At 29.9% G+C, this 13545-nt stretch overlaps 1 protein-coding gene across 1 annotated transcript; it reads right to left on the bottom strand.

The window, feature by feature from the left end:
- Positions 1–5076: 5076 nt before the first annotated feature.
- Positions 5077–5965, bottom strand: LOC115967299 (basic blue protein-like). The gene is made up of 2 exons (XM_031086375.1): positions 5511–5965; positions 5077–5352 (listed from the first exon to the last, which is right to left on the bottom strand). The coding sequence occupies exons 1-2, from the start codon at positions 5686–5688 to the stop codon at positions 5159–5161; spliced, it is 372 nt and encodes a 123-aa protein (XP_030942235.1). The 5' UTR covers positions 5689–5965; the 3' UTR covers positions 5077–5158.
- Positions 5966–13545: the final 7580 nt, after the last annotated feature.

The following is a 13545-nucleotide window of genomic DNA, read 5'->3' as shown; positions in this document are numbered from 1 at the left end:
TCAAGGATTTAAGAGGTGGGAGAAATTCCACGTACCTTAGGGCTTCTTTTTCCATATAGGGAAGATGTGAACGTGTAGTAGGGTCTTTAGATGTGGTGTACAAGTTATTTCCATGTAGGGGTACATGCGTGAGGAACACGTAAATGTTTGTGGGACCCGGTAGTCTCAACCATCAGTGTGCCCATCCATTTGTCGAGAAGACGAACCATCCGTTGGTTTATCTAAGAAAAGGACAACATGCGGGCCACTTGTCGGGCACACACATGAACTACCTGACGGGTCCTTGATTGCGGTCCCATTTGGAGTGATATCTACCTTGACGAGTCCACGTGTTCTGATAACCCTGACGGACGAAAATGCCACTATTAGCTGCCTTCAACTCCATCATTCGTCAGGATGGTTGATAGGTGATGGAGTTTATCGAGGCATCATTTATTGCTCTCCCTTGGTGTTCGTGCTATCTGGGGGGGGGGGGGGGCAAGAATGTCTTTTGACAAGGGTTGATGACATGTGGTGGCTTCTAAATGGTGGATAAGAATGTCGCGTCGCTTCTTTTTTTGTGTCCCTTCGCTTTATAAATAGCTCAATGTCCTTCTTATCCTTTTTGTTTGCTTATTCTACCTGCTTAGTCACCAGAGCTCTTACTCGATCGTCTTGCTATTGGGATTTGTCGCTACACGATGCCATTCGTCTGTTCAAGCAATGTATCGTCGGTTTTCAAGTAAGTTTCCTTTAATTCCTTATGTTTCCTACTTTCTTCGTTCTCTTTTCTATATTTACCCGGTTGTCGGTCTAGTATCTAGCTTTCGTGTGAGTAGATGCTTAGTTTTCATTCGTCACTTGTAGGTGAGAGAATGTTAGGTGATAGGGAAGTGACCAGTGATTGCTCATTGTCAGTCTGTTTGGATGTTGGTGATGATGAGGTCTATTCATTGGGTTATGCCCCTTCGACGAAATACCAGGCGAATCCCTAGGAAAGGGAGTTGTCGGCCAACTTCTCTGAGGAGGAGGAAAGGGAAGAAGAAGTGGAAGAAAAAGAGAGGAAGAAGAAGGGGACAAAGAGGAAGAAGACGAAGGGGGAGAAGAAGTTGAAGAGGGAAGAAGAGGAGAGGAGGTTGAGGCTCCTATTTCGTCGGGTGACGACTACAGGCCATTCATTCTTCCTAGTATCTGGTCGGTGAACGACTTCCTATCAAAAATGTCAAATTAAGTTTTCAGTAGGCTGTGACCCCGTTTCCAGATTCTAGACGATATGAAGTTTTCAATTGGTTGATACATCTTAATATCTTCGTTGAAAACATTAAGATGTATCAACTAATTGAACTATAAGACTCTTGGCTATCATGATATCATATCATATGTAATCTAATAATAATATATTAAAAGATGAGCGCCACACATAATAAGACATGTTTCTATATATCTAGCATAAAAAAAATATTAAAATTGTGAAGAAAGTTTTCAATCCATATATTACATGGGGAAGTGTTTTTTATTTTTATTTTTATTTTTATTTTTATTTGGAGAGAGTTACATTGGAAAGTAAGTTTTGAACAATAATAATAATACATGCACACTATATGATGAGGTTCGATCATGTGGATTACTATTTGTAATTTAAAATTATTATGAAAATTTGAAAGCTCAAAGAGTGTAAAACACTATAGTTTGTTTAGACCTCAAATTTTAAAAACACGGCTTATTTGCTTTTACTCTAACTTATCTAAGTGCGGAATAAGAGTAAATGATACGCAATAATCGAAACAACTCTCTAATCCATAAGAACAATAAATATAAATAGAGTAAGGGAAGGGAGATGCAAACACAAGATAACACCGAGATGTGTTATCAAAGAGGAAACCAAAGAACTGGCGAAAAATCTCTCCACGACCCTCCAAGTTGAAATGATCCACTAGTGAATAAGTTGGAGTACAAGGATATCAAAAAGACCCTCCAAGCATAATTTACCCAATGTACTTGAGCCTTCCAAGCTCCAACTACCAACAAACTTCTTGGAGTCTTGTCTTCACTAGTTATCCGGATCTTGCAATACCACCCGATTGCACCACTAAGCCTCACCAACTTCTTTTGGCAAATACCCAATGCTTCCTAAGCTCCAAAACACTTTCTACACATTGAATAGGTGTGAGTTGTGTTTGGGTACAAATCTACTCTCAAGGTATAACAATGGAAGAGGGGAAGGAAAAGATACTACAAAGGATTTCCCTATTGAGGATGAGTAGCTCACTCTTTAAAATGTGGGTGTTGTAGAAACCTTTCTTGGGTTTTCTTTTGAATAACCTCTTTACAATTTTGTTGGTAATGAGGGTATATATAATATGGATGAAGGGTATAAGAGTCACACTTAAAATCATCCAAGCAGAGAGTTTTGCAGGTCACTCACGAGTTAGCCAAGTTGCGAAGTAACTCACGAAATATAGTTTGGCACTTGACTCTTCAACTTTCAGCATGTGCTTTTCATGTGACCTTTTACTGGTCGTCCACTCACGAGTCAGTCGTAAGCAAGTAGCGAACTTCACTGTCTTGAGTAATCTTCACCAACTTAATGTTAAACCTAGTACAAATAAATCCCACAAAATACAAGGAAATAAATTAATGCAATTACTACACTTTTTGTCATGGAATAAAGCCAACTTAAATGTTATGTGAAAAATCATAACTTAACAAAATTCATCATTAATATGCATAATTAGTAGGAAAGTTTTGTAACAAAATTTTTAACAAGAATATTAATAATAATTGTCGTTACAAAATTACATATCTAGTCCTCAATATTTACTTTATGTTTCAAAATGGTCCCCATTTTTTGAAATATTTCATTTTAGTTCTTATATTTTAAGTTTGTGTTAGAAAAGTCCCTAACATTAATTGTTAATTGGGTTTCCTCTATCTCCAAACAAACATAAATGGAACCAATTAAGTATTTAAATAACTAATCTTTCCTTCCTTTGTTGGTATCAAAATCTTTGAAATTTCATTGAAAAAATCTCAATTCAGATCAAAACAAGGATTGATGAGAAAGACCATTTTGACACAAATTAAAGTATAAGAACTAAAATAAAACATTTCAAATGAATGGGATTTGGGACTGCTTTAAAATATGGGATAAAGGTTGATGAGTAAACGTGTAATCATTTCCTTTTTTTTTTTTTTTTTTCAACTTATTAGTCTAACCCAGGTTCTATTGTTGTAATCTACCGTGGTAGAGGTACCCAAGGCACTACCAATATATATGGTTAGAAGCTATCTAACTCAACTAGCTGACACTTCTGGATAAAGTTATTGTCATCTAGTGAGCAATTACCCAAATTGGTTTTAGATTTGCTTTTTCTCTTGGTTTTGAAGTATGTTTATGGGTATCAAAGAAGTAACAAATGATCATACAGTGTATTTGTAGAGGCCAAATATGTTTCAACATCATTGGTAACTTCACAACCAATACAACTAAGGCGAGTTTTAGAAGATGTTGATGAGAACCAGGAAAAAGTTGCTTCAATTTTGTGTGACAACAAAGCTACCATTGTTATGCCAAAGATCTAGTCAATATTTGAGTTTGAAACCCTTACACTTGTCCATCATGCACACAATTAGTTACATACAAATAAATGACTAAAAAGGATAAGTTTGTAATACATGGAAAATGGCAACATGCATAGGAAAGTATGAAATTAAAAAAAGTATTAAATTTTAATGCTTCCATTTAACACTTTGTTGTGTGAGACCTAATATTTCTATAAAGTATTGAAACTTATCTCTTGGAAGAGCTATGTTGAACATATCTGCTACTTGATCTTTGATCTTGCAATATTTGAGTCAAATCTACCATTTTTATGCCATCAAGTATTACTTCGTTAGAAATGACAAGAAAAAAATGTGAGATTTAACTCAAATATTGCAAGACCAAAGATCAGGTAGTTGATATGTTCGCCATAGCTCTTCCAAGGTATAAATTTCAATACTTTAGAGAAATGTTGGGTCTCATACAACAAAGCATTAAATGGAAGCATTAAAATTTAGTACTTTTTAATTTCATACTTTCCTATGCATATGTCCATTTTCCATGTATTATGAACTTATCATTTTTAGTAATTTACTTGCATGTAATTGGTTGGGTGCATGATGGACAAGTGTAAGGGTTTGAAATGACATGAAAAATTATGAAATTTAACTCAAATATTGCAAGACTAAAGAGCAAGTAGTAGATATCTTTGCCATAGCTCTTCCAAGAGATAAGTTTCACCACTATAGAGAAATATTGATCCCACACAACAAAGCATTAAATGGAAGCATTAAAAGTTAATACCTTTGTAGTTTCCCATGCATGTGGTTATTTTCCATGTATAACAAACTTATGTCCTTTTTAGTCATTTACTTTCATGTAATTGGGTGCATGACGGACAAGTGTATGGATACCATTTATGTTTGAAAAAGATATTCATCTACTTAGAGAAGTCTAGAATCAATTTGAATGACGCAGGAAAAGACATAATATTTTTGCCCATTTCTCTTGCTCTTGTTATGAAAAAATAGTTATCGTCCACTTAAAAAAAATATCTATACGAGTAAAAGATTAAAAAAAAAAAAACACATCAAAATCATTGGGGCCCATATTCCAAGGACAACTTTATTTTATTTTATTTCATTTTATAGAGTTTCAATCAATGAAGGTCTGATTTTGATAATTGTGCTCTTTATCATTAGATCAAAACACCGATGGGTTTTTGGTGTGTAGACGAGAATTAAATTTCAGATTTCTTATTTATCCATCAGAGATTTTACCAATTGAGCTAACTGGAACTCACATTCCAAGGCCAACTTAATTTGCCGGGTTTAGCTAATTTTTGCTCATCAAATGAATTGGTAATAGAGTTTGTAGTATTTTAACATTTTCCTTCATTAATGCATTGTATTAGGAGAAAGGTAGCTACTTACATTTAACACCGGTAGAGTGATTTTTTTTCACATACCATTCATCATAGTAAAAGCAAAAGCAAAACTCAAAATGAAATTGCAAAAGTAATTCATAAACCAACGCAATTTCATGTACTCAAAGCATATCAGAAATGACTTTTATTAATAATTCCATTACATCTTGACGAAACAGATGTATATAAATCCAAGAACTTTTGGTTTCAGATTACATTGCGTTAACAGCTATTTTCATGTTACTTGCACAATGCCCAGGAAAGCCGCAAATAAAATAGTTAAATCCTTTCACAAGCTTGATTTTATCTCTTCCAGTTTGAAATTTTTGTCCTGCTGCCGTGCATGTATCGTAACCATGTTTGCCTACACCAACCACATTATGCGATGTTGGGTTGTAGTTGAACACTGTAACATGAAAACAAGAAAAATAATAAACCTTAATGGAGAATCGTCAAACGATATGATAGAGGATTGTAGACATTGTTGGATGTGAAAAAAATAAATACCTTTAGTTGTAATAAAAAAAAAAATTATGATAAAAAATAATAATGATTCATATTTACCGAGTACATCACCAGCCCTAAAGGTCTTTCCATTAGGCCAACCCACAACATTGAAGGCCCATCCACCAGCATCTCCAACAGTATAGGTTGCTGCCCAAACATTACCATAGTGAAAGAGCATACCCATTAGTAGAACTAAGACAGCAATTGCATTACCTCTTCCCTGAGACATCACCATCTTAATAATAAAATTTCCTTGATGGAGAGAATAATACGCAAAGGTAAGATCAAGTGAAGGATGGAGGACAACTTGAACCTATAGAAATGTGTCTATTATAGAGTTTTTGCCACCAACTTTTTTGTTGTTTTTAGGGACTAGTCTCCAAATATGACAATGAAGGTAACAATCAGAGTATCTGAGTTAATATAAGTTTCAATACTTTAGATCAATATTGGGTCTCACACAACAAAGCATTAAATGAAAGCATTAAAATTTAATACTTTTTTAATTTCATACTTTCCTATGCATGTGGCCATTTTCCATGTATTGCAAACTTATCCTTTTTAGTCATTTACAGGCATGTAACTGGTTGGGTGCATGATGGACAACTGTAAGGGTTTGAAATAACATGAAAATGATGAGATTTAACTCAAATATTGCATGACTAAAGATCAAGTATTACAAACTTTCATACTTTCCTGTGCATGTGGCCATTTTCCATGTATTACAGACTTATACTTTTTAGTCATTTACTTACATATAACTGGTTGGGTGCATGATGGACAAGTGTAAGGGTTTGAAATGACATGAAACGTTATGAGATTTAACTCAAATATTTCAAGACCAAAGATCAAGTAGTAGATATCTTTGCCATAGCTCTTTCAAGAGATAAGTTTCAATACTTTTGAGAAATATTTGGTCTCACACAACAAAGTATTAAATGGAAGCATTAAAAGTTAAGGGAAAAGATTGTGTCCAGTGTCCAGTTCCACTGGACACGTTGGGACGTGAACATGTGTATAGTTTTGGACATGTGTCTGCATCGTAGCATGTCCAGTGGAATTGGATACTAGACACAAGTCGTGTCCAAAAGTTAGTACTTTGTAATTTCTTACTTTCTTATGTTGTGGCCATTTTCCATGTCTTACAAAATTATCCTTTTTAGTCGTTTACTTGCATGTAACTGGTTGGGTGCATGATGGGCAAGTGTAAGTGTTTGAAAGGACATGAAAAATTATGAGATTTAACTCAAATATTGCAAGACTAAAGAGCATGTAGCAGATATCTTTGCTCATAAAATGAAATTGTAATAAAATTAGTAGTAATTTTAAACTTAATTCTCATATATATATATCACTAGTCACTAACCCGTGCTATGCACGGGAATCTACCTATTTGTGAGGTAGATTAAAATAATTTTATAAAATCTAAAATTGATTAAGATATTACACCATTGCATGATTTGCTCTTGTATGACTTTAATTTGTGTTACAATTTGATGAAGAAGCCATTGCTTGAACGTGCAATGGCTTATTCAAAATTTCACATATTAAAACTTTTAATGAAAGACCAAAAAATTTAAAGAATCAGATGATAAATTGCTTTGAAATTATTGAAACAAAATAAAATATATATGACCAAACAATAGAGAAATATAAGACAAAGATAAGTTACATATGGCTATAACTATTGAAAGGAATCAAAAGATTGAAATCCTACAAATTAAAGAAAGTATATATATATATATGTGTGTGTGTGTGTGTGTGTGTGTGTGTGTGTGACTACACAACAAAGAAATATAAGAGAAAGATGTGTTACTATCAAAAGAATAATTCAAATGTTAAAACTTTTGAGGGACTAAAAAATATTAAAGAATCATAAAATTTACTTTCCATAAATTTGTGAAACAAAACAAAATGTATAGATTATACAATAAGGAAATATAAAAGAAAAATACATGGTATAGTCATTGAAATCAGCTAAGCATGTTAAAATATTGCAAAAACTAACACAAATTCAGATATTAAAACTTCCAAAATGCCAAAAAATATTTATAATTACAGAATAAGTTATTGAAACAATTCAAAAAATATATGACTATTCAAAAGAGAAATATAAGAAAAAGAAAAAAGTACGTGAACCCATAAAACAATAAATTTTAAATTTTAACGGGTTTAAACTTTAAACGATGAAAAAGAAAATTATCAATTCTATAATCATTTAAACAATAAAATTGTAATCTTGAAAGAGAGAGAGAGAAAAAAGAAAAGAAAAAAAATTACAATAATACCTATCATGCTTCACGGGGTCCTTTTTATTTTAATTTTTTTTTCAACCCTATTTAATTGGCCGGCTCAATATTTTTCAAATAATTTAAATTAAATAAAAACTAAAAGTCAAAAACAATAAACGTATTGGAAAAGGAAATACTCTACGTGGCCAAGAAGCACACCACCTTTCCTCTTGTGTGCATAGTTTATTAATCGGAAAAGAGGAAGACAAAACTCCTACTCCTGATAAGAACTTTATTTTGATTTTGTGCTGACTCCACCATAAAATAATTTTTTTTACAAAGTAGATGAGAAAAAAATAACATAAGAAGAGATTATACCTCTACTCAGCTTTAAAAAAAATATATTGGGGTTTGCTTTGCTTTTAATAGTGTTCATGATTAATCTTGCAAATTTGAAGATAAATTATCAATGTTTGAGTTTAAGTTGGACTTGTTAGAGAGATAGAGTTTTACTCCTTGTTAAATTTGGATTAAACAAAAATAATTTTGTTTTAAAAAAATGATAATGATGAGTTTGAGTTTAAGTTGGACTTGTTAGAGAGATAGAGTTTCATTCCTTGTTAAGTTTGGACTAAACAAAAATAATTTATTTAAATAAAATTATAATTTTATTTAAATAATGTGCTGACATGAAAATTGAATATGACAATGAAGGTAACAATCAAAGTATCTGAGTTAATATAAGTTTCAATACTTTAGATCAATATTGGGTCTCACACAACAAAGCATTAAATGGAAGCATTAAAATTTAATACTTTTTTAATTTCATACTTTCCTATGCATGTGGCCATTTTCCATGTATTGCAAACTTATCCTTTTTAGTCATTTACATGCATGTAACTGGTTGGGTGCATGATGGACAATTGTAAGGGTTTGAAATAACATGAAAATTATGAGATTTATCTCGAATATTGCATGACTAAAGATCAAGTATTACAAATTTTCATACTTTCCTGTGCATGTGGCCATTTTCCATGTATTACAGACTTATCCTTTTTAGTCATTTACTTGCATGTAACTGGTTGGGTGCATGATGGACAAGTGTAAGGGTTTGAAATGACATGAAACACTATGAGATTTAACTAAAATATTGCAAGACTAAAGATCAAGTAGCAGATATCTTTGCCATAGCTCTTTCAAGATTTAAGTTTCAATACTTTGGAGAAATATTTGGTCTCACACAACAAAACTTTAAATGGAAGCATTAAAAGTTATGGGAAAAGATTGTGTCCAGTGTCTAGTTCCATTGGACACGTTGGGATGTGAACATGTGTATAGTTTTGGACACGTGTTTGCATCCTAGCATGTCCAGTGGAATTGGACACTAGACACAAGTCATGTCCAAAAGTGAATACTTTATAATTTCTTACTTTCTTATGTTGTGGCCATTTTCCATGTATTACAAAATTATCCTTTTTAGTCGTTTACTTGCATGTAACTGGTTGGGTGCATGATGGGCAAGTGTAAGTGTTTGAAAGGACGTGAAAAATTATGAGATTTAACTCAAATATTGCAAGACTAAAGAGCATGTAGCAGATATCTTTGCTCATAAAATGAAATTGTAATAAAATTAGTAGTAATTTTAAACTTAATTCTCATATATATACAACTAGTCACTAACCCGTGCTATGCACGGGAATCTACCTATTTGTGGGGTAGATTAATATAATTTTATAAAATCTAAAATTGAATAAGATATTACACCATTGCTTGATTTGCTCTTGTATGACTTTAATTTGTGTTACAATTTGATGAAGAAGCCATTGCTTGAACGTGCAATGGCTTATTCAAAATTTCAAATATTAAAACTTTTGATGAAGGACCAAAAAATTTAAAGAATCAGATGATAAATTGCTTAGAAATTATTGAATCAAAATAAAATATATATGGCCAAACAATAGAGAAATATAAGAGAAAGATAAGTTACATATGGCTATAACTATTGAAAGGAATCAAAAGATTCAGATCCTACAAATTAAAGATTATATATATATGTGTGTGTGTGTGTGTGTGTGTGTGTGTGACTACACAACAAAGAAATATAAGAGAAAGATGTGTTAATATCAAAATAATAATTCAAATGTTAAAACTTTTGAAAGATTAAAAAATATTAAAGAATCGTAAAATTTACTTTCTATAAATTTTTGAAACAAAACAAAATGTATAGATTATACAATAAAGAAATATAAAAGAAAAATACATGGTATAGTCATTGAAATCAGCTAAACATGTTAAAATATTGCAAAAACTAACACAAATTCAGATGTTAAAACTTCCAAAATGCCAAAAAATATTTATAATTAAATAATAAGTTATTGAAACAATTCAAAAAAATATATGACTATTCAAAAGAGAACTATAAGAAAAAGAAAAAAGTTACGTGAACCCATAAAACAATAAGTTTGAAATTTTAACTGGTTTAAACTTTAAACGATGAAAAAAAAATTTCAATTCTATAATTATTTAAACAATAAAATTGTAATCTTAAAAGAGAGAAAAAAAGAAAAGAAAAAAAATTACAATAATACCTATCACGCTTCACGTGGTCCTTTTTATTTTAATTTTTTTTCAACCCTATTTAATTGGCCGGCTGAATATTTTTCAAATAATTTAAATTAAATAAAAACCAAAAAGTCAAAAACAATAAAAGTATTGGAAAAGGAAATACTCTACGTGGCCAAGAAGCACACTGCCTTTCCTCTTGTGTGTATAGTTTATTCATCGGAAAAGAGGAAGACAAAACTCCTACTCCTAATAAGAACTTTATTTTGATTTTGTGCTGACTCCACCATAAAATAATTTTTTTTACAAAGTAGATGAGAAGAAAATAACATAAGAAGAGCTCATACCTCTACTCGGTTTAAAAAAAAATATATTGGGGTTTGCTTTGCTTTTAATAGTGTTCATGATTAATCTCGCAAATTTGAAGATAAATTATCAATGTTTGAGTTTAAGTTGGACTTGTTAGAGAGATAGAGTTTTACTTCTTGTTAAATTTGGATTAAACAAAAATAATTTTGTTTTAAAAAAATGATAATGATGAGTTTGAGTTTAAGTTGGACATGTTAGAGAGATAGAGTTTCATTCCTTGTTAAGTTTGGACTAAACAAAAATAATTTATTTAAATAAAATTATAATTTTATTTAAATATTGTGCTGACATTAAAAATAGTGGAAGCTCCAAAGGTTTCGGTTTTATATATATACTAGCATTATGCCTGTGCAATGCACGGCTTAATCAAAGTTCATATGTAAATAGTTTTTATTTAATAATTTACTTAAAATTAGATATTAGAATAGATAATGAAAATAAATGAGTATTTGACTTTTAAATTAACTAATGAATACAAATTGTGTGAAATTAAGGTATTATAAAATGTGTGTGTATATATATATCACCATATATTTAAATAGAAAAACCTTAAATTTAATAATTAAAAACTATCCAAAACAATAATTGAAATCATATTTAAGTTGAAAACTCAATTCAATAATTAAGAACAATCTAAACTACTAAACATTTAAAATATTGACAAATTTTGTAAAAAAATTAATGGCAAATTCAAAAAGAAAAAATATGATGGGTATTAATATTGTTGCAATTTTGATGCATTAGACATTTTTTTTAGTGTAGTATACGGTTATTGCAATTTAAGATGAATTAGACATTTTGATTTAGGGTAGTATATGTTGCTGTAATTTAAGATGCATTACACCTTTTATTTTTATTTTATTTTTTAGTGTAGTATACAATTGCTGCAATTTAAGATGCATTAGACCATTCTTTTTAGTGGAGTAATTAAAAAAATAAGAAGAATTAGATTACACTACGTCTACGTTGTTGCAATTTAAGATGCTTTAGACTTTTTTATGTAAATGTTTTTTTTTTTTTTAATCTAAAAATATAAAAACAATTTCTGCAATTTGGTACCGCCACTTGTCGCAACTACGACATTTTAGCCCAACACATTCTAAAAGCAAACATATTTATTGCACTCTTTTAATAAGTTATTACTTATATATATAATGGTAAATATGTTTATATCATGAATAAGATATATTGTTTTCTTAGATATAATTTTGAAATTGATTTTTAAAACTACTAAAATTGAATAGTCAACCAGCTTGGTTCTTTAATTTTACTATTTCTTTTTTTTTTCCTCAAAAATTTCTCTTTAATTTATATTCATGGAAGAATATATGTTACTGATTAAAACTCTTAAAACACATATTGATAATCATAGTGAAATACCATATCAAACCCTAAAAAAACAAAATAGCTATCATAAACTTTATAAAAAAAACACATTCAATAAAATCAATGCCTTACAAAGAATAAGAAAATTAAATACAAAAAATGTTAATTTAAGAACCTAGTTTCAAATTATTGGGGGGACATCCTCTAGCCATGTGTACATCGTTTTCATCTTTAGCAAATCTAGTTGGCTTATTTGTTGCCTCAAGAATATTAAAAAAAAAAAAAAAATAATAAAGCTATGCAATTTTTTTTTTTTTTTTGAAACCAAAGCTATGCAATTTTTCACATAAAGAAAAAGAGATTGAAAGATTAAACTTGCTTAATTACCCAGGAAGATTAAACCAACCAGATATAATAAAGACCAAATAAAAAGTAACTTAAATGATGCATTGAAAATAAAGTAATATAAATAAAAAAGGTAACTTAAATGAAGCATTGAAAGAAAAAAATTTAAATCAATACATAAACTCAAAGTTACAGAGAAGTTCCTATTAAAAAAATAAAAGTTATGGAGAAGAAATTGAGAGAATGAAGTCTAATATTGTGCAATGTTAGTAAAAAGTGTGAAGGAAAAAAACAAAAGATAACAAAAACTAAGTTTTTTTTTTTGTATTTATCTAAAAAATTGATAGAGATGTATAGAAAAAAGTTGATAAGAATATTTATAATTTTGTGTTTATCCATGAGGTGTTTTTAAAAAATAAAAAATAAAATTAAATGTTGATAATAGACTATTAGTTGTTGTATACCTGTACTGTGTTTGTTTTTTAAAATAATTAATGTTGATATGAAAAATTAATGTGAAACCAAAATTCAAAATAAATTAATAATAAAAGGATTATTAATTAAAAATTTATTCTGTAACGTAAATCCTAGAGATGAGTATTTGAAATATACTTCTTTGATAAAAGGTTGTACCGTTGTACAATTTTGTTGATTTCAATAACCTAGAAAAGGTTTGGATTGCTATATACATCTTTGTAATGTAATTTTTTTCTTGATTTTTTATCGACTTATAAATTATAATAAATTGATTAGATAAAGAATTTGGATTACAATCAAATTAAGATTTTTATGAACTTAGAAGATTGTAATATGAAGAAGTTAGATTGTAATCAAATTAAAGTTTTTACCAACTTAGAAATTATAGAAGAAGAAGATAAGGAGAATATATATATATATATATAAATATATATATATATTTTTTTTAAAATCTAACAAACTTTCAGCAATTTGGTGTAGTCACTTGACACAATCACGGCTTCTAAGCTTAACTTTTATTATATATATATATATATATATATATATATGCTATATTATATGATATAGATAGAGCTAGCTACTAACATCTAATATCAGTCGTGTAATTTCTTTTCCTTCAACATACATCACAGTAAAAGTTAAACAAAACTCAATATGAAAGTGCCAAAGTCATTCACAAACCAAGACAATCTCATGTTCAAGCATAACATAAATGAATTTTATTAATTTTCCCATTGCATCTTGCAAAAACAGAGATAAATCCAAGAACTTTTGGTTTCAGG

Source organism: Quercus lobata, chromosome 11, assembly GCF_001633185.2.
Source record: "Quercus lobata isolate SW786 chromosome 11, ValleyOak3.0 Primary Assembly, whole genome shotgun sequence".
In the NCBI taxonomy this organism is placed as follows: domain Eukaryota; kingdom Viridiplantae; phylum Streptophyta; class Magnoliopsida; order Fagales; family Fagaceae; genus Quercus; species Quercus lobata.
The sequence above is the reverse complement of the archived record's forward strand: the minus strand, read 5'-3'. Positions and strand labels throughout refer to the sequence as shown.

Coding starts and splice junctions, on each gene's coding strand:
- LOC115967299 (XM_031086375.1), bottom strand. CDS start 5,688: ATGGTGATGTCTCAGGGAAGAGGTAATGCAATTGCTGTCTTAGTTCTA. Junction 5,353..5,510: donor TAGGGCTGGTGATGTACTCG/GTAAATATGAAT, acceptor TTCATGTTACAG/TGTTCAACTACAACCCAACA.